The sequence below is a fragment of the Triticum dicoccoides genome, chromosome 2A, assembly GCF_002162155.2.
Source record: "Triticum dicoccoides isolate Atlit2015 ecotype Zavitan chromosome 2A, WEW_v2.0, whole genome shotgun sequence".
NCBI classification, from domain to species: Eukaryota; Viridiplantae; Streptophyta; class Magnoliopsida; order Poales; family Poaceae; genus Triticum; species Triticum dicoccoides.
In genome coordinates, this window is record NC_041382.1 from 20967465 (window position 1) to 20989598 (window position 22134).

General features: G+C 44.4%; 1 protein-coding gene across 1 annotated transcript; it reads left to right on the forward strand.

Annotated features, from left to right (window-relative positions):
* Positions 1–5363: 5363 nt before the first annotated feature.
* LOC119358709 (bidirectional sugar transporter SWEET6b-like) lies at positions 5364–8331 on the forward strand. Its single transcript, XM_037625146.1, has 5 exons — positions 5364–5476; positions 5591–5807; positions 5926–6087; positions 7797–7916; positions 8015–8331. The coding sequence occupies exons 1-5, from the start codon at positions 5397–5399 to the stop codon at positions 8135–8137; spliced, it is 702 nt and encodes a 233-aa protein (XP_037481043.1). The 5' UTR covers positions 5364–5396; the 3' UTR covers positions 8138–8331.
* Positions 8332–22134: the final 13803 nt, after the last annotated feature.

Below are 22134 nucleotides of genomic sequence, written 5' to 3' on the forward strand. Positions count from 1 at the left end.
ACTTGCCGTAAGTTTGGTAGGAAGGTACCAAAGTAATCCCGGCAAGGAACACTGGACAGCGGTCAAGAATATCCTGAAGTACCTGAAAAGGACAAATGACATGTTTCTCGTTTATGGAGGTGACGAAGAGCTCGTCGTAAAGGGTTACGTCGATGCTAGCTTCGACACAGATCTGGATGACTCAAAGTCACAAACCGGATACGTGTATATGTTGAATGGTGGAGCAGTAAGCTGGTGCAGCTGCAAGTAGAGCGTCGTGGCGGGATCTACATGTGAAGCGGAGTACATGGCAGCCTCGGAGGTAGCACATGAAGCAATTTGGGTGAAGTAGTTCATCACCGAACTAGGAGTCATACCCAATGCGTCGGAGCCGATCAAACTCTTCTGTGACAACACTGGAGCTATTGCACTTGCCAAGGAGCCCAGGTTTCACAAGAAGACCAGGCACATCAAGCGTCGCTTCAACTCCATTCGTGAAAATGTTCAAGATGGGGACATAGAAATTTGCAAAGTGCATACGGATCTGAATATCGCAGATCCGTTGACTAAACCTCTTCCGCGAGCAAACATGATCAACACCAGAACTCTATGGGTGTTCGATTCATCACAATGTAACTAGATTATTGACTCTAGTGCAAGTGGGAGACTATTGGAAATATGCCCTAGAGGCAATAATAAAAGTATTATTATTATATTTCCTTGTTCATGATAATTGTCTTTTATTCATGCTATAATTGTATTATCCGGAAATCGTAATACACGTGTGAATACATAGACCACAATATGTCCCTAGTGAGCCTCTAGTTGACTAGCTCGTTGATCAACAGATAGTCATGGTTTCCTGACTATGGACATTGGATGTCATTGATAACGGGATCACATCATTAGGAGAATGATGTGATGGACAAGACCCAATCCTAAGCATAGCACAAGATCGTGTAGTTCGTTTCGCTAGAGCTTTTCCAATGTCAAGTATCTCTTCCTTAGACCATGAGATCGTGTAACTCCCGGATACCGTAGGAGTGCTTTGGGTGTACCAAACGTCACAACGTAACTGGGTGACTATAAAGGTGCATTACAGGTATCTCCGAAAGTGTCTGTTGGGTTGACACGGATCGAGACTGGGATTTGTCACTCCGTATGACGGAGAGGTATCACTGGGCCCACTCGGTAGTGCATCATCATAATGAGCTCAAAGTGACCAAGTGTTTGGTCACGGGATCATGCATTACGGTACGAGTAAAGTGACTTGCCGGTAACGAGATTGAACGAGGTATTGGGATACCGACGATCGAATCTCGGGCAAGTAAAATACCGATTGACAAAGGGAATTGTATACGAGGTTGTTTGAATCCTCGACATCGTGGTTCATCCGATGAGATCATCGAGGAGCATGTGGCAGCCAACATGGGTATCCAGATCCCGCTGTTGGTTATTGCCCGAGAGGCGTCTCGGTCATGTCTGCATGTCTCCCGAACCCGTAGGGTCTACACACTTAAGGTTCGGTGACGCTAGGGTTGTATGAATATGAGTATGCAGCAAATCGAATGTTGTTCGGAGTCCCGGATGAGATCCCGGACGTCACGAGGAGTTCCGGAATGGTCCGGAGGTAAAGATTTATATATGGGAAGTCTTATTTTGGTCGCCGGAAAAGTTTCGCGCATTATCGGTATTGTACCGGGAGTGCCGAAAGGGGTCCGGGGGTCCACCAGGGGGGTCCACCTGCCCCAAGGGGGCCACATGGGCTGTAGGGGGTGCGCCTTGGCCTATATGGGCCAAGGGCACCAGCCCCAAGAGGCCCATGCGCCAAGGAGACAAGGGGAGGGGAGAGTCCTAAAGGGGGAAGGCACCTCCTAGGTGCCTTGGGGAGGATGGCCCCCCCCCCCCCCCCCCCTTGGCCGCACCCTTCCTTGGAGGAAGGGGCAAGGCTGCGCCCCCTCTCTCTTTTGCCCCTATATAAAGGGAGGGGAGGGAGGGGCAGCCGCACCCCTCAAGGCTTGGCGCCTCCCTCTCCTTGCTACACCTCCTCCTCCTCCCGTAGTTGCTTAGCGAAGCCCTGCCGGAGTTCTGCTGCATCCACCACCACGCCGTCGTGCTGCTGGATCATCATCAATCTCTCCTTCCCCCTTGCTGGATCAAGAAGGAGGAGACGTCATCCGCTCCGTACGTGTGTTGAACGCGGAGGTGCTGTCCGCTCAGCACTAGGTCATCGGTGATCTGAATCACGGTGAGTACGACTCCATCATCCCCGTTCCATTGAACGCTTCCGCACGCGATCTACAAGTGGTATGTAGATGCAATCACTCTCCCATGACTCGTTGCTAGATGAACTCATAGATGGATCTTGGTGAAACCGTAGGAAAATTTTTAATTTTCTGCAACGTTCCCCAACACCATGGGCATTTGATGGCCATGGCGATCACTCACACGCACGTGGATCTCCTCTTCGCGCGCAGCAGTGACGCCCCCTCCCACACACACAGATCTACTCTTCCTACACAACAGCGACCTCCAAAGTATAATGTGTCGTCACTCAACTTTGGTATCCTCACTATTTGTGCCATGTTCTATCCCACAAAAGCTGTGGCAGCATGTTTGTATACAACTAGAAGTTGGCAGAAAGCAATTAGAGATAGATTTTCACTTCAAAATGCAAGTACAATAGAATGATTTGGTCATTGAGAAGTGAGAACATAATACAGCCATCTATTCATAAGGGCACATTTGGCGACACATATATATGTTCTAATTATAGCAACTACTTGTCAAAAAAGGATCATGTAAATAATTTTTTAACCTCGCTTTTGAATATATATGAAGGAAACTCATAATAAATTTACTTTATTTTGCTTTGGGCACCAAATGTGCATGCATGGTTTCCATTTATAGGCATTCCTTATTATTAGATAACATTTAACCAAATGCTAAAAACTGCAAGTGTGTGTTTGCATGTCCAGCCGCATACACAGACAAGCCATCTCCCCTCATGGAATAAGTACCATGTAGTAAGCACATGCAAACAAGACAGATAATGTTGTGACATGCAAACATATTACGGAATTGGAAGAACACATGAGTTTCAAATAGAGTGTCCAATTCAATTTTCGTTTTCGCCGTTGACTTCCTCATAACAAGATCTTTGAACTAAACCCCACATGGGCATATTTCAACAACTATTCTTGAAATGCAACTTTAGATCACGATTTTTTTTGTAAAAGTCAAGTTTGTGCTATAAACATGCTTTTTCACTGCAAACCGATAGGCCTATCACACATTACATTTTTGTGGTGGTGGGGGGTCGGGGTGGGGGTAAAAATCAATTTTCATGTACATAGTTTCTTCCATATCATTAAATTGTACCCATAGACTTTTTAGCACATGTACTAGTTTATGGAAGTATCAACACAGACTCTAAAAGTTCTATAAAATATCTTTAACAATGTTTCAGTGATTATATACTTGAGAAAAACTTGCTTTGCACACATACTATTCGTAAAAATGGCCAATTTATAGGTTTGCGAAAGAAAAGTAGGCACTTTCAACTTGCGCTTCACCATAGTAAGTTGTTTTCCAAAAATTTAAAATTGTGCTTTCACCATTGCTTTCCGTGCGGTCAGTTTTTCGAAACTAGACCCAAGAAAAGCATGTTTCAATTTTTTTTCTGGAAAGCAGTTTCATGCCACAAACAGTATGTTTTGTTATGAACTTGCTTTTCCAGAACATACGGATAAGTTGTTTTTTGTGTGTAAAACTAGACCCGACATGTTTTTCTTGTATTCTTTAATGTTCCTTGTCACAAGACCTTTAAAACATGATTTCACATGGACACGTTGGATATATTTAAAAAGCAATGTACTGTAACAAACAGCAAGCGTTTAGTATAAACTTTAACACAAACTGGTAGGTAGTCCATCTTTTATTATGAATTCTATGCGCTAAAAGCAAATTTCAAGGTTTAGAACTGTTTAATAAAATTTTAAGAGTTCACCTGTAATATTTGAAACACAAATTAGCAGGGCAGACATTAACTTGTAATGCAAGCTTGTGCTTTCATTTTATTACATCACTTTAAACTAGTGCATGCCCTACAAACTACACATGCGCAACTTTACAGATAAACAGGAAACTATTTCTCAGAAACATGCTTTTCATCGACGAAAAATGTATAACAAATGATTGACTATATTGTCATGGTAGAAGATCAACCCGAGCTAGAAAAGCATATTTCGATCATAAAACTGGCTTGTCATAACATGAAATTTGTGTTCAGAAATATTTGTTGGATTATGACCGTGTTGGATTGTCGTTTGGAAAATCTCGTCGTGAGGAACACAAGGTGAAAACTGATTTTGATTTGGACACAAGGTTTGTAGGCAATGCATTTTTTAACGTTCAAAACAGTTTCCATGTCGCAAAAGTCATCTGCTTTGTCTCTATTTAATTTGTTGCTGATTCTGATTATGCGGCTGCGCCCATGGATAGGAAACGCGCATTAGGCTCACCAGCGTCCTAACAAATTTTCGTTTTTTCTATCCAGCAAAAGTTTTCAAGAGATACAGACTTTTGCATTAATCTTGTATCATGATTATACATGTACATTTTAATACATACTAACATATACCATGTAGCATTTCTATTAGTTGTGTATAAAACAATACAATCTCTCATAATTCCAAACTTGGAGTCTAAGTTAAACCATATAAATATCTTTGAGAAACACGGTACACGCGTACGCTCATAACATGCATGCACATTGATCCCTTTGAAAGCGCGTATGCACACCTTACCTTTATGAACGCCTTCAAAAAACACGGTGAAGAACTCTTACTTTCCGTGGTTGTTGTTCATCATCCTCAATTCCTCATGGTTCCTTGTAGAAGACATAAGGGAAAAAGAGAGGTTAGTTGGTCGCTTGTGATTTGGAGAATTTCCCTCTGCTTCATCCTAGTTAGTCCCTCTGTACCTTTTCGTATTAACATTAGATTTTGTTTTTTTGTATGTATCAAGTATTAACAAATGATTAATCAAGAAATCGGGTGCCCAACCATGTGTATTGTGGATGTATTTGGCGCTATATTTCTCATGTGTTTGGCGCGCAGGGTTGTTTGAGGGTTATCCGATTAGGTGTATTATTAGGTGGGAGAGGAGGTGCGTGACCCTTTTTTGGCTGGAACAAGCACGCGCGTTGGCATGGAAGAAATTGACACGTGAGCCCAATATAAGGACTGGATATGAAGAAGACCACCTTACTCTCAAATCTAACCGTTTAACCATGCATATCCATATCGGTAATTTTGGGAAGGCAAACCCCCCTATTTATATAAACTCGGCGACGCCCCCAAACAAACCACAGCCAACCTTTCTCAGGTGGTTGAATTCCCGGCGACCTAAGCACCATGGTTTCGGCCGACGCAGCTCGCAACGTCGTCGGCATCTTGGGCAATTGCATCTCCTTTTGCCTCTTCCTCTCCCCTGCGTAATTAAGCCGCCCTCCTCTCCTCCTCTTGCCTGGTGATCTGTATATGGAAGGTGGCTGTTGGTAACCAGGACATGAATCTGAGCTTGTTTTCTTTCTGCATGCCGCATGCAGGCAGACATTTGACCGGATTTGCAAGAACAAGGACGTGGAGCAGTTCACGCCGGACCCCTACCTGGCGACGCTCATGAACTGCCTGCTCTGGTTCTTCTACGGCCTCCCCATCGTCCACCCCAACAGCCTCCTCGTCATCACCATCAACAGCGTCGGCATCATCATCGAGACAATCTACCTCTCCATCTTCTTCCTCTACTCGCCCCCAAAGAAGCGGGTACATACATCCCTGATCCCCCTATTCCCCGCCCGGAAGAACAATTAATTTCCCCGTATTTTTTCGCCGCTAGTTTCTGGCCCCTACGTCCCTAACCCATGCCCGTGCGTGCGTGCAGCTAAAGATACTTCTCGTTGTTGGCTTTGAGGTGGCGTTCGTGGCGTCCGTGGTGGTCGGAGTGCTCCTCAGCGCCCACACCTACGAGGACCGCTCCAGGATCGTCGGCATCATCTGCATCGTCTTCGGCACGATTATGTATGCCGCCCCGCTCACAGTCATGGTACGTACACGCGCACACCTACCCACATGCATGGATCCACGCTTTGATTCGCTAGCCTTGGTTTCAAACTCTATCGGTTACGTGTTAATACCGCACATGTGGCCGTTGTGGACATATAGCGTGATATTGATGCCTTATTTAGGAAGATCAGCCTAGTTAATCTGCATGAACCTACAGTTTATTAAAAGATGCAACACCCAGGTTATTTTAAAAGATGCAAGTTGCCACTGTATATGTTTGGTAAAAAATAAAACCTACTGTTTATTTCTACATCAATAGGTAATGCAACCCCCTAGCTCTATTCTGCTTAAGTATAGCCATCCATTGGCTGTGTGCATCCTAGCTGTACAGAGGCCGGGTGTATGCTCATTTTGTTTGTATCCTCTTGATGCTCCATTTTAAGCCAATAAAATTCACCCTTTTTAGAAAAAAAGTATAGCCATCCAACCAAAAAACTTTCTATTTTAGCTATATGTAACTTGCCTGTTTTTATATGTGGGCAAGGCGATTTCCGACCTTTCATTCTTTTATGCAGATTCATCTTCTCTCTCTCTCTCTCTCTCTCTCTCTCTCTCTCTCTCTTATGTTGTTTCATGGCTTCTTGGGTTAAAATTTTGACATGCCCTTGTTCGGGGTCACTCCATTTTCTTATTGGCTTGAAGCCCATTACCCATTGCCTGTTTTAGTTTCCTTCAATTTTACATGTTTTTGCATTTTTTTACCGTTTTGCTTTTTTTGTATTGGTATTTTTCGATGTTGGATAAGTGTAAATGGATACGCGTAAGTACTATACAATATGTGTTTAAATTGTTTAGAGTACGGAAATTTCACCATTAGATATTTATTCTTTGCATATATAAAGAGTGCAATTTCAGTGTAAACTTGTGTGCAAGTTTTTAAAGTCATTTTCATTTCCTTTCTTCTTATGGGGTAACACCGATGCCATTAATTTAGCCATCCTAAGAAAATTTCATTATTTTGAATTTTTAGTCTTTATTTAATCTTCCTTCTTCCTTGAAGGGTAATATCAATGCCACTAATTCTTCTCTTCTAAGAAAAGTTATTTTTTTTGCAAAAAATCACTATTATATGTTTATTTTTTCCATCTTATAAAAAGCGTAATTATATGTAAACTGTATGCAAATTTGGTCTTTGTTTTCATTTTATTTCTTGTCAGATGTTAATACTAATGCCACTAATTCATTGTTTCCTTAGAAAACATCATTTTTTAAAGTGTGTAAGTATAAATGCAAGTACTATACAATATGTGTGTAAACTACATTAGAGTGCGAAAATTACACTAGTATATGTTTATTCTTTGCATACTACAAATGTGGAAAGTTGTGTGCAAGTTTTTTTGAAGGGTAATACCAATGTCGCTAATATATTCCTCCTTGGAATACTTCATTATATTGGTTTTGTTATTTTTATTTCATTTCCTTTCTTGTTTAAGGGTAATACCAATGATTATTCTACACAATATTTCAAAACTATCAACGCTCAGGGTATCATCTACTCTCTCCGTCCCATAACATAAGAGCGTTAGTATAAAAAACGCTCTTATATTATGGGAAGGAGGGAGTAGTTATGTATAATAATATAGCCTTTGTAAATTACCGATGAATACTTTTACTTGCAAACGGAAATACCAAAACAATTCAAGAAAGGAAAAAAGAGGAAAGCAATAATATTGTACTGCCTGCTTGCAGGGCAAAGTTATCAAGACAAAGAGCGTGGAGTATATGCCATTCACCGTGTCTCTGGTGAACACCATCAACGGCTGCTGCTGGCTAGCCTATGGGCTGATAGGGAACGACCCCTACGTGACGGTCAGTACGCCCGCATCTCGAAAAGTCCCAAACCCTGCCATTCGAGTACTCCTCCGCATCGATTTAACCGTGATACCATATTTTTTAATTCCGCGCAGATCCCTAATGCCATCGGTACAGTTTTGTGCATCTTCCAGCTGATCCTTTACGTGTGCTACTACAAGTCGACCCCCGTCAAGGAGCAGAACGTCGAGTTGCCCGCCGCCGCCACGGAGAACTGACATTGTTGGCAACGGCAACGTTTCTCTTCCCTCACCGTCGAGAGATAAGCTTGGCTTGCTGCCGTCTGTGGTGCTAGACTGCTTGTCTCTTTGTTAGCTAGTGTCTGACTGTGCCTTTAGTTCCGCGAACCATTGTCGTCTGTCCTAGTACAAAGTAGACCTAATATATGCAGCTGACTTATCGCAGATTATGACACCACGCTTGTCCTCATACTCTCTCAATCCACTATTTGATGGCAAAATGGATTTGTTGAACCGCAGCGTTTCTGCATTCTTGTTTGGTTGGCATGTAATTTGTGTGGGCAGACACGCAGTGGCGGAGCCAGCACCCGGCGAGCCGGGGCGGCTGCCCGGCTCCCATGCTCCATGTGCATGAAGCTCTAGTATAAAATAATGGTTTGATTAACAGTTTATTTGGGCAAAAGCTAATTAAACGTGCAGTAGTTAGAATTTGCCCAGGCTCTAAGCTTGAGCTGGCTCCGCCACTGCAGACACGACTTGGACTTTATTACCGGTTCGCTGGTTTGGCTTGTTGCCGCATCGAGAGGCATGTGCAGGGCAACGAGCAGCTTTCAGCTCAACATATGCACCTTTTGAACCCTATTGATTGCGTACACTTGTAACATACACATGTTAATTGTTCGTTACATACACGTACTGGCAACCTTTTAAATAAGAGTAATTGACAAAAAAAAACTATCACATTTGGGGTTCGCGTCCCACTGAACTACCACTTTTTAAAAAGTGACTGAAAACTACCATTCTTTTAATTTTGTCACTGAAAGCTCCACATTCAGATAATGACCAGTTTAGAAGGCTTAAATACGTTTATGACAAGCAGGACCCACACGTCAGGGCTGATGTGGTGGCAAAGTCAACTTCAGTTATTTTGACTGATAAGTAGACCGTTATGACAGGCGGGGTCCCCGGACGTGATAGGAGCTTGACCTTGACGGGGACACATTGTGCACGCATGCAAGTAGCACCCGAACAGGATGCATCGTGTGCGAGGAGACCTGCACGGGCGCCCGGGCAACCATCCACACCCATGTAGCTCACACATCCATATGGGATGGTAGTGGGCGGGTAGGGTATGGGCAGGGTAGAGCAATACCATACCCATACCCATATAGTCAGTAGGTATAAAATTCTACCAATACCCGTACCCATGGATATGAAACTTTACCGATGCCCATTCCGACAGGTACCCGTACCCATTGGGTACCTAACGGCTAGAACAAATAATACATAAGTAGTTCACAATCTTACGCTCATTGATGGCACATTCGACGATAAAAGTTCAATTATCTCAGCTCAATAACAGGTAGATGAGTAGATGAACAATATCAAAATTTAGAAATCACAACATACTCTTAAGTTAATAGGAGTAGACGATTCACATGGCAAATTAATGACTAATTGATGACAACTTAACATTAGTTTATAAACTGGCATATGGTATGGGTATACCCGCGGGTACAAGGCTATACCCGGACCATACCCATGACTTAACGGATAGGGTATGGGTACTATTCATGGGCATAAAAATGTGCCCATACCTTGCTCATGCGGGTATGATATCCGCGGGTACCTGCACCCATGGTAAATTTGCCATCCTTAGGCCTCGTCCAGAAAATTGCATCACTGCATGCAGCTAGGTGATGCACATGTGCACGCATGTGAGTTGCACGATAGCTAGCTTGGAGGTGCACGGCGGACGTACACTAATGAAAAATGCGGCTTTAGTCCCGGTTCGTGAGGGTCTTTAGTGCCGGTTCTGCAACCGACACTAAAGGGTGGGGACTAAAGACCCTCCCTTAATACCAGTTCATTATGAACCGAGACCAAAGGCCCACCACGTGGCACGAGCCCGCACCGGGGGGCTGGGGACCTTTAGTCCCGGTTGGTTACACCAACCGGGACTAAAAGGTTTAGGGGTTTATGGGTTTATGATTTATTTTTTCTTTTTATGTTTTTCATTTAATTTTTTTTCATTTCAAGCATATTTTACACTACTACATATTGTACACGTTATGCATATATATGTATAAATAGAATTTCTCATAGAACCTCATATATATCTCATCGAATTTCTCGCACGACCACACACACACACACACACACACACAATTTGTATATACAATTTCTCCTACAATTTGCAGATCATTACATGGAGGCATTACAACTTGTAATGGTATTCTCCTTTCGGATCTATAACCTGGTCGAGCAAAAATCCTGCTATTTCCTCTTGAATTACTCATATGCAATCCGTTGGTAGGAGCTTATCCCGCATCTCTTGCATCTTTATTAAAGAAGGAGATCAATATGAATATAATTAGTTATGTGTATATATATTAGATCATGAAAAAAAGATTTGTGAATTGTGTTCTGGCAAACGTAGCCAAAGTGCTATGTCAGATGTGCTCCTTTCAGACGTCATTATGCGAATGTTCTCGCAAACATAGTACGCACATAAATTATTCCCCGGCGCCTGCCTCATGACCTTTATGAGAATATAATTCAATCAGATAATAATTAATCAAGCATGATACTGGTATTGATCAAAGTAGAATTAAAGAGATGCGCAAACGTAGCTAGTAGTACTTAATTACCTTGGGTCACCCATTTCAGCTGTTGTTTCCATTCGCCTTCAATCTCTTTGATGAACATTTGCCAAGCCTTGCCTGCCAGCAAAGAAAATGAATAAAGGAGTTATTAATTAGGCACACTATGCTCCAAACACTACAGGAATCAGGAACTTTGTCGCCCGCCACGGCCGACGGCAAAGACACACATAGCGGACGCCAAAGACCTTTGCCGTCTGCCAGCAGACGGCAAAACGTCCGGCTGAAGAGGCTATGACAAAGGCTTCTTTGCCGTCTGCTGGCGGATGGCAAAGATGCAAAGGCCTTTGCCGTCCGCTGACAGACGGCAAAGGGGCTGGACGACACACGTGTCAGCTTAGATCCGTTAAGGGGTTAACGACGTGCTTTGCCATCTGCAGGCAGCGGCAAAGACCTTTGCATATTTGCCGTCTGCCAGCGGATGGCAAAGAAAGTTGCATCTCTGTCGTCTACCAACGGATGGCATAGTTTGGTAGATTTGCCATCTGGCAGACGACAAAGATGCAACGTTATTTGCCGTCAGCTGACGGCAAAGCTACTAAATAGCCAGCATACTGCCCTAGGTTGCACAGGTGGCTGACATGTGGCATGTTTGCCGTCCGCTAGCTGATGGCAAAGCTCTTTGCCGTCCGCCGCAGACGGCAAAGAGTCTATACAGCCCCTGTTTTTTCTGTTGTTTTCTTGATTTCATTCAATTTGACAGAATTTCACTTATATATATACACATATGAAAATACTTTCGACAAGCATATGAACACATATACATAGCAAATCATATCCCTGCCATATGGATATGATCATCCAACACATATACATAGCAAATGGTTTCATCCAACAAATATACATAGCCAACATATCCAACAACAAGCATACAATAGTTTCATCCATCCATCCATATATAGGTAGCAAGCTTCCTCATATAAAGCAAATCAAAACAAGATGGAAGCATAAAGAGAAGAGTAGACTCCATCAATGCAAGCTTCTTCGTCATCTAAAGCAAATCTGCAAATTGGGAAAGAAGCAAGTTAGAAGAAGAAGAAGAAGAAGAAGAAGAAGAAGAAGAAGAAGAAGAAGACTAGCTAGAAAAAGAAGAAGAAGAAGAAGAAGAAGAAGAAGAAGAAGAAGAAGAGGAAGAAAAGGAAGAAAAGGAAGAAGAAGAAGACGATTTTTTTTCTTCGCTTTCTTTTTCTCCTCTCCTCTTTTTTATCCTTTTCTTCTTCTTCTAAACAGTTATAAAAGAGGATTTACCACATCAGAATCATAAAGCGGGCGAGGACCGATGGGGACGGATATTAAGACCATGGCACTATGTATAACAAACAATCGTAGGAAGTAAGAAAATTATACAAGTAACTATACATATCATACAAGTAACTATACAAATCAAGTACAACATAAAAAATTTAATACCTAGTAATAATCTGGTTCAATAAATGCTTCGGGATCAATAAATGCATCATCATCATCACTATCAGTAATGACGTGCTCATCATTATCATTAATAAATGCATCATCATGTGGAAGGCCACCTCTACGTAATCTGTCAAGTATTGGCAGGTCATCCGCAACAGTAACCTCTTGTAGTTCAAGCTCTTCTTGTTCCAGCTGAGGGGTGAACTCGGGTTCACTGTCGCTGTCAACTTCAATGTTCTGGGGTGAAGTAGAGCGGTTCTTGAAACATTTTTTTGGAAAGACGTGTTTCTTGGAAGAATTCTCCTTCATATGTGTCTTGGTTAATGTGAGGTTGATAATCATCTTCACTGGGGGAGGTGGTCTAACACGTGGTGGCACTTCATAAACGACATCCCAACCTTTGAGATTAGGATCACTTTGACAGGCCCACAGTAGATAGAAAACTTGGGTTGCCTGTTGAGCCATAATATAGACATCGGGAACATTCAAATGGGTGCTTTGATTGATTTCCACTAGCCCTATATGTTCATGAGTCCTTCTAGTCTCCTTCGGCTGGAACCAATAACATTTGAAGACTACGACGTTTGGTGGGTTTTCACCATAGAATTGAAGTTCATAAATTGCTTCAACTCTTCCATAACACTCGGTATCTCCTTCGCCGATAGCAGAGTCACAAAAATTTGTAGACTTTGGGTCGGCCATAGATAGCTCTTTGCCATAGGTATGAAAGCGATACCCTTTGATGTCATATTTGTCAAATGAACAGACCTTATAGTCAAAACCATTAGCAACTTGTCTCAGTTCGGCGTCCATAAACTCTGAATTAGCCTACAAGTTTAACACGAAAGGAATTGTTGCATTAGCCACAATTAGACAAAGAAATGAAATGGTCTAATGGAAATTACCGTTTGTTTGAACCAAGAGATGAAACCGGGATAGCCGCCTCCATACTTTGCCAGAAGCTCATACTCTTCGACGGGATCCTTTTGGATCACTGCTCCATACGAGAATTTGGCGACGTATCGACTGTATCAAATTTATCCGGGAATAAGAGCAGTTCAAAGGAATTAGAAGTTGCGAAACAATGTACCGAGAACTTACTTGATGTATGGCCACACTTCTGTTAGGTTGTTGTAGATATACAACGAAATGGTCCGCCATTCTTCGAAATCCAACGTTAAGGAATTAGAAGCACCGGCTAGTGCCAGATCCCCTTTGAATAGGCTGAGGTTGGATCGACCCTTTTTAGGGTCGCTGGCATTGTACCGAGGCTTCGGATTATGCAAATGACAATTTTTGGCTTCGTAGTGTGCTGTCACGAAGTTTGCCGCCTCCTCAGTAATGAATGCCTCGGCCATCGATGCTTCAATTCTACGTTTATTTTTACATTTTGCTCGAAGCATCTTCTGCATCCTCTCAGTTGTGTAGCACCAACAATTCTGCACAGCCCCCCCCCCCCAATCTTGCCTTGGTTGGGAGATGCAAAATCAAGTGCTGCATTGGATTAAAGAAGCCTGGTGGAAATATCCTCTGTAACTTGCAGATCAACTCCGGCACCAACTCTTCCATTTCTTCTACCAGGTCAGGCGATAGTTCTTTAGCACAAAGAACACGAAAGAAATAGCTCAGCTCTGCCAGTACTAGCCATTCATCCTCAGGGATGAATCCACGCAACATCAACGACATTACCCGCTCAATCCATATGTGCCAATCATGACTCTTGAGACCAAATATCTCCAATTTATCAAGACTCGCTCCCCTCTTTAGATTCGCTGCATACCCATCGGGGAACATCAACTGCATTTTCACCCACAAGATAATTTCCCTCATAGCTGCCCTTCGAAGATTGAACCATGCCTTTGGCTTTGTCCAGTTCTTCTTTGCTTTTGGTGGTTGCATGTTTTGTAACGGTCTATGACATAGTGCCTCCTGATCGACTCTTGCCTTAGGATTATCCTTTGCCTTCCCATCTATGCCAAACAATGTACCAAAAAGTGCCTCGACGATATTATTATCAGTGTGCATCACGTTGACGTTGTGTGGGCAAAGGAGGTCTTTGAAGTAAGGCATATCCCACAAGCATGTCTTGTGAGTCCATGCATGTTGCGAATTATACCCCTTGAAATACCCTGGGCGCTCTGGATCTGGCTCGAGAGCGTTTAACTGATCCAGGATCTCTTGGCCTGTCAATGGAGGTGGTGCAGAGTCTTTCACAACTCTACCTTTGATGAAGTTCTGCTTGTCTTTCCTGAACTTATGGCGAGGATGCAGGAACGGTCTATGCACGTCGAAGCAAGAAAACTTGCGACCGATCTCAAGCCAACGAAACTGAAGAGCTCCCTTGCATGTGGGGCACTACTACGTCTTGAGCTTGCATTGGTTTTCCTTGAAGAGGAAAGGGTGATGCAGCAATAGTAGCGTAAGTATTTCCCTCAGTTTTTGAGAACCAAGGTATCAATCCAGTAGGAGGCTCCTCAAAAGTCCCACACACCTACACAAACAAACAAAGAACTCGCAACCAACGCAATAAAGGGGTTGTCAATCCCTTCACGGCCACTTGCGAAAGTGAGATCTAATAGAGATAGTATGATAAGATACATATATATTTAGTATTTTATAATATAGATTGGAAAAGTAAAGATGCAAATAAAAGTAGATTGAAAGCATATATGATAAAATATAGACCCGAGGGCCATAGGTTTCACTAGTGGCTTCTCTCAAGATAGCATAAGTATTACGGTGGGTGAACAAATTACTGTCGAGCAATTGATAGAAAAGCGAATAATTATGAGATTATCTAGGCATGATCATGTATATAGGCATCACGTCCGTGACAAGTAGACAGACTCATGCCTGCATCTACTACTATTACTTCACACATCGACCGCTATCCAGCATACATCTAGAGTATTAAGTTCATAAGAACAGAGTAACGCATTAAGAAAGATGACATGATGTAGAGGGATAAACTCATGCAATATGATATAAACCCCATATTTTTATCCTCGATGGCAACAATACAATATGTGCCTTTCAACCCCTATTGTCACTGGGTAAGGACACCACAAGATTGAACCCAAAGCTAAGCACTTCTCCCATTGCAAGAAAGATCAATCTAGTAGGCCAAACCAAACTGATAATTCGAAGAGACTTGCAAAGATAACTCAATCATACATAAAAGAATTCAGAGGAGATTCAAATATTTCTCATAGATAAACTTGATCATAAACCCACAATTCATTGGATCTCGACAAACACACCGCAAAAAGAGTTACATCGAATAGATCTCCACAAGAGAGGGGGAGAACATGGTATTGAGATCCAAAAAGAGATAAGAAGCCATCTAGATAATAACTATGGACCCGAAGGTCTGTGGTAAACTACTTACAACTCATCGGAGGGGCTATGGTGTTGATGTACAAGCCCTCCATGGTCGATTCCCCCTCCGGCGGAGCGCCGGCGAAGGCTCCAAGATGGGATCTCGCGGATACAGAAGGTTACGGCGGTGGAAATTGTTTTTCGTTGGCTCCCTAGATGTTTTCAGGGTACGTGGGTATATATAGGAGGAAGAAGTAGGTCGGTGGCCGCCCGAGGGGCACACGAGATAGGGGGCGCGCCCTATAGGGGTGGGCGCGCCCTCCACCTTCGTGGCCGCCTCAATCGCTTCTTGACTTGCACTCCAAGTCCTCTGGATCACGTTCGTTCCAAAAATCATGCTCCCGAAGGTTTCATTCCGTTTGGACTCCGTTTGATATTCCTTTTCTTTGAAATACTGAAATAGGCAAAAAAAACCCAGCAATACGGGCTGGGCCTCCGGTTAGTAGGTTAGTCCCAAAAATGATATAAATGTGTAAAATAAAGCCCATAAACATCCAAAAGGGGTAATATAATAGCATAGAACAATCAAAAATTATAGATACGTTGGAGACGTATCAGGCACGGGAACCTTCCATGCATACACCAGCCAACGAATAGCGCATACGCCGGCAATTCATGCGTCTAGTACATGTACCACACACGCATTATGAAGTTCTTTTTGCTAAAGGCGTCATATGTCTTGAACCCATTATCCCAGGCTTCTTGCAATTCGTCCTTGAGTGGCTGCATGTACACATTCATATTCTTCCCCGGATAGTTCGGCCCTGGAATTATCAATGTCAGGAAAATGTTCTTTCTTTGCATAATCTGTCCGGGGGGAGATTGAGTGGAATGACAAATACGGGCAAACAACTGTATTGGGTTGCCATCAGACCAAACACACTAGACCCATCCATGCTGATGGCGACTCGAGGATGCCTCAGATCTGCCGCTTTTGTTGGAAATATGCCCTAGAGGCAATAATAAAATGGTTATTATTATATTTCCTTGTTCATGATAATTGTCTGTTGTTCATGCTATATTTGTATTAACCGGAAACCGTAAGACATGTGTGAATACATAGACCATAATATATCCCTATTAAGCCTCTAGTTGACCAGCTCATTGATCAATAGATGGTTGTGGTTTCCTGACCATGGACATTGGATGTCGTTGATAACGGGATCAGATAATTAGGAGAATGATGTGATGGATAAGACCCAATCCTAAGCATGGCACAATATCGTGTAGTTCATTTGCTAAGAGCTTTTCTAATGTCAAGTTTCATTTCCTTAGACCATGAGATTGTGAAACTCCCGGATACCGTAGGAATGCTTTCGGTGTACCAAACGTCACAACGTAACTGGGTGGCTATAAAGGAGCACTACAGGTATCTCCGAAAGTTTCTGTTGGGTTGGCACCAATCGAGACTGGGATTTGTCACTCCGTATGATGGAGAGGTATCTTTGGGCCCACTCGGTAATGCATCATCATTATGAGCTCAATGTAACTAAGGAGTTAGTCACGGGATCATGCATTAGGTAACGAGTAAAGAGACTTGTCAGTAACGAGAATCAACGATGTATGGGGATACCGATGATCGAATCTCGGGCAAGGAACATACCGGTGGACAAAGGGAATTGTATACGGGATTGATTGAATCCCCGACATTGTGGTTCATCTGATGAGATCATCGTGGAACATGTGGGAGCCAACATGGGTGTCCAGATCCCGCTGTTGGTTATTGGTCGGAGAGATGTTTCGGTCATGTCTGCATGGTTCTCGGACCCGTAGGGTCTGCACACTTAAGGTTCGGTGACGCTAGAGTTGTTATGGGAAATTGTGTGTGGTTGCCGAAGGTTGTTTGGAGTCCCGGATGAGATCTCGGACGTCAGGAGGAGTTCTGGAATGGTCCGGAGGTAAATATTTATATATGGGAAGTCCAGTTTCAGTCACTGGAATGGTTTCGAGGTTTATCGGTATTGTACCGGGACCACCGAAAGGTGTCCGGGGGTCCACCGGGTGGGGCCACCTGCCACGGGGGACTGATACGTCTCCAACGTATCTATTTTTCCAAACACTTTTGCCCTTGTTTTGGACTCTAACTTGCATGATTTGAATGAAACTAACCCGGACCGACGCTGTTTTCAGCAGAACTGCCATGATGTTGTTTATTATGCAGAAAACAAAAGTTCTCGGAATGACCTGAAAATCCACGGAGATAAGTTTTGGAAAGTATAAAAAATACCGGCGAAAGAATCAAGGCCAGGGGGCCCACACTCTATCCACGAGGGTGGCCCCCCTGGGCGCGGCCCCCTGTCTCGTGGGCCCCCTATCCACGAGCGGGATTCATCGCCGTCGTCATCATCAACCATCCTCTATCAATTCAATCGTAGGCTTGCTGGACGGTGATGGGTTGGATGAGATTTACCATGTCATCAAGTTAGTTTTGTTAGGGTTTGATCCCTAGTATCCACTATGTTCTGAGATTGATGTTGCTATGACTTTGCTATGCTTAATGCTTGTCACTAGGGCCCGAGTGCCATGATTTCAGATCTGAACCTATTATGTTTTCATGAATTTATGTGAGTTCTTGATCCTATCTTGCAAGTCTATATTCACCTATTATGTGTTATGATTTGACAACCCCGAAGTGACAATAATCGGGATACTTCTCGGTGATGACCATAGTTTGAGGACTTCATGTATTCAGTATGTGCTAATGCTTTGTTCCGGTTCTCTATTAAAAGGAGGCCTTAATATCCCTTAGTTTCCACTAGGACCCAGCTGCCACGGGAGGGTAGGAAAAAAGATGTCATGCAAGTTCTTTTCCATAAGCACGTATGACTATATTCAGAATACATGCCTACATTACATTGATGAACTAGAGCTAGTTCTGTGTCACCCTATGTTATAGCTATTACATGAGGAATCGCATCCGACACAATTATCCATCACTGATCCAATGCCTATGAGCTTTTTGAAGGAAATATGCCCTAGAGGCAATAATAAAGTTATTATTTATTTCCTTATTTCATGATAAATGTTTATTATTCATGCTAGAATTGTATTAACCGGAGACATAATACATGTGTGAATACATAGACAAACATAATGTCACTAGTATGCCTCTACTTGACTAGCTCGTTGATCAAAGATGGTTGAGTTTCCTAGCCATATACATGAGTTGTCATTTGATTAATGGGATCACATCATTAGGAGAATGATGTGATTCACTTGACCCATTCCGTTAGCTTAGCACCTAATCGTTTAGTATGTTGCTATTGCTTTCTTCATGGCTTATACATGTTCCTATGACTATGAGATTATGCAACTCCCATTTACCGGAGGAACACTTTCTGTGCTACCAAACGTCACAACGTAACTGGGTGATTATAAAGGTGCTCTACAGGTGTCTCCAAAGGTACTTGTTGGGTTGGCGTATTTCGAGAATAGGATTTGTCACTCCGATTATCGGAGAGGTATCTCTAGGCCCACTCGGTAATGCACATCACTATAAGCCTTGCAAGTAATGTAGCTAATGAGTTAGTTACGGGATGATGCATTACGTAACGAGTAAAGAGACTTGCCGGTAACGAGATTGAACTAGGTATTGAGATACCGACGATCGAATCTCGGGCAAGTAACATACCGATGACAAAGGGAATAACGTATTGTGTTATGCGGTTCGACCGATAAAGATCTTCGTACAATATGTAGGAGCCAATATGGGCATCCAGGTTCTGCTATTGGTTATTGACCAGAGAGGTGTCTCGGTCATGTCTACATAGTTCTCGAACCCGTAGGGTCTGCATGCTTAACGTTCGTTGACGATATAATATTATATGAGTTATGTATGTTGGTGATTGAATGTTGTTCGGAGTCCCGGATGAGATCACAGACATGACGAGGAGCTCCGGAATGGTCCGGAGGTAAAGATTGAGCCATGGGGCTATAAGTCGGTGCAAAAGGAGTTTTGCGGAGGCTAGGGGGCCAAAAGCCGGAGACTCTGGCGTCTGGCCCTGGGCCATACGCCGAGGCCCATGGCCTCTGGGTCCACACGCCGGGAACCCTGGCGTCCGGCCCTGGAGTCCGAGAACGACTCTTTCCTTTCGGGTGAAACTGACTTTGTGGAGGCTTTTACTCCAAGTTTCGACCCCAGGGCTCAACATATAAATAGAGGGGCGGGGCTAGCACCAAAGACATCAAGAAACACCAAGCCGTGTGCCGGCAACCCCGTCCCCTCTAGTTTATCCTCCGTCATAGTTTCCGTAGTGCTTAGGCGAAGCCCTGCGGAGATTGTTCTTCACCAACACCGTCACCACGCCATCGTGCTACCGGAACTCATCTACTACTTCGCGCGTCTTGCTGGATTGAGAAGGCGAGGACGTCATCGAGCTGAACGTGTGCAGAACTCGGAGGTGCCGTGCGTTCGGTACTTGGATCGGTCGGATCGTGAAGGTGTACGACTACATCAACCGCGTTGATAAATGCTTCCACTTAGCGATCTTCAAGGTTATGAAGATACACTCTCCCCTCTCGTTGCTATGCATCACCATGATCTTGCGTGTGCGTAGGATTTTTTCTGAAATTACTACGTTCCCCAACAGTGGCATCCGAGCCTGGTTTTATGCGTAGATGTTATATGCACGAGTAGAACACAAGTGAATTGTGGGCGATACAAGTCATACTGCTTACCAGCATGTCATACTTTGGTTCGGCGGTATTGTTGGATGAAGCGGTCCGGACCGACATTACGCGTACTGTTGGGGATATTACCACTAAGGGTAAACCGGCCAGGACAGGCCAGGTTAACTTCATCAGTAGTTGAACATATTAAAAGCCCAAGTAGGCAGTAGAGGGCTTATGGCCCATAGCCGGTTCATACCTGTAATTGTAAACCGGTATCAGCATGTAACTTGTATTGTAAGTTAGGAATAGTAGAGACCGAGCCGGATACATCTATGAACCGGCGTCGGGACTCTATAAACCGACGGGCGTCACCCATGTATATAAGGGGACGACCCGGCGGCGGTTTGGGACAGACAACCACAAATCGAGGCTTAGGCGAAGCTTGTTTGCTCCCTAGTCCTCGAAACCCCATCAATTCCATCACAACTAGACGTAGGCTTTACCTTCATCGAAGGGGCCGAACTAGTATAAATTCTCGTGTCCTTGTGTCCGCTTTAACCCCTTCAAGTTAACCCGTAGAGATGGCTCCACGACCAAGTCCTTTCACGAGGACGACTGCTGTGACAAACCCATGACAGTTGGCGCCCACCGTGGGGCTATCGCACGATGGTTTGACGTTCTTGGAGGGCAAGTTCGAAGGACTCAAGGGCTATGCTGTGGGCCGGATGACCAAGAGTCGTCGCGGCAATCTCTACATCGACGATGCAGGATGGGGCCCCGAGGCTGGCTCAATTGAGTACGGGTACCGGGTCCCCTTTGGTGGCATACACGTCTTAATTGGCAAGATCGGTGAACCGGGTCCTGAGCCGGACATCTGCACCGACCTCGTCGAGACGGCTCAGCGTGCGAGATCCGCCCAGGTTAAACCGGCCGTGAAGCGTGCCTTCGTGGGGGTCATCCACGGAGGGGACTACGAGGATGAATCGGGATATGGTAGTGAGACTGTCGTCTATTCCGGCGATGAGTCCTCGACCGGAGAAACTGAATCATTGTATCAATTGCAAGACGGCAGGATAGGGGGCTGTTCCGATGGCGACAGTATTCCGGACCCCTCCGATCTGCCTAACCGGGTTGGAATATTCATGGCCGGTACACAGGCGGCGATCCACTCTTCGACCGTTGCGGCAATGTTCTCCGGTTCTTCAGTGGCGGCGGCGGCCGGGGCAGGAGGTCCTGTGCGCCCGTCGGCTCAGGTCTTATCTGATATGTTTGATGCGCTAGCTACGCTTATGGTGGAAGCCAACCCGGCGGATCAAGATGCCCACAACGCGGAAATGGCAAAAGTGAGGGAACAAATCAATTAGGCCAAAGCCGACCTGGCAGCTGAAAACGACAGGATGGCCGCAGAGCGGGCCGCTTTAGATGCCCAGGCCTACAAGCTTATGCTGGATTAGAACGCGTCGCATGAGGTCCTGAAGCGGAAGCACCGGTCCCGCTTTCCTTCGGTCTTCGACGCCAGAAATCTCTTTCACACCCCAGGGGCAGGAATCAGTAATCCGCCAGTGGTAAACCGGGCAGAGGCGCCTGGGCCAGGCGCGCCGGTCCAACCTCATTTAACGGAACCTCCTCGGCAGAACAATAACGTACCTCAGCCAGTCCAGACACCTCCGGGTCATTATTCCAATCCTATGGACAATCTTGTCGCTGCCGCTTCACGATTGGAGGCCATCCCGATCGAAGGCGATTCTCCGCAGGCGGTGGAGATGCGCCGGGTCAAGGAGCTCCTTCGGACCGCTTTGATCCAACAGGAAGCATACTCATACAGCCGTGACCGGATTCATTCCACCCCTCGTCCAAGCCGGAGCTACAACAGGCGTGTGGATGAACCGACCGTATCAAGCAATGCACGGAACCGTGAAGCGCCCCGTGGAAATAACCCGGCGGGCGGTATTCGTGATGCTCAGGAAGTGG

Excerpts from the sequence above, each read along its gene's own strand:
- LOC119358709 (XM_037625146.1), top strand. The coding sequence starts at position 5,397 with ATGGTTTCGGCCGACGCAGCTCGCAACGTCGTCGGCATCTTGGGCAAT. Across the intron at positions 5,477-5,590 it reads TGCCTCTTCCTCTCCCCTGC|GCAGACATTTGACCGGATTT; the intron begins GTAATTAAGCCG and ends TGCCGCATGCAG. Across the intron at positions 7,917-8,014 it reads GGAACGACCCCTACGTGACG|ATCCCTAATGCCATCGGTAC; the intron begins GTCAGTACGCCC and ends AATTCCGCGCAG.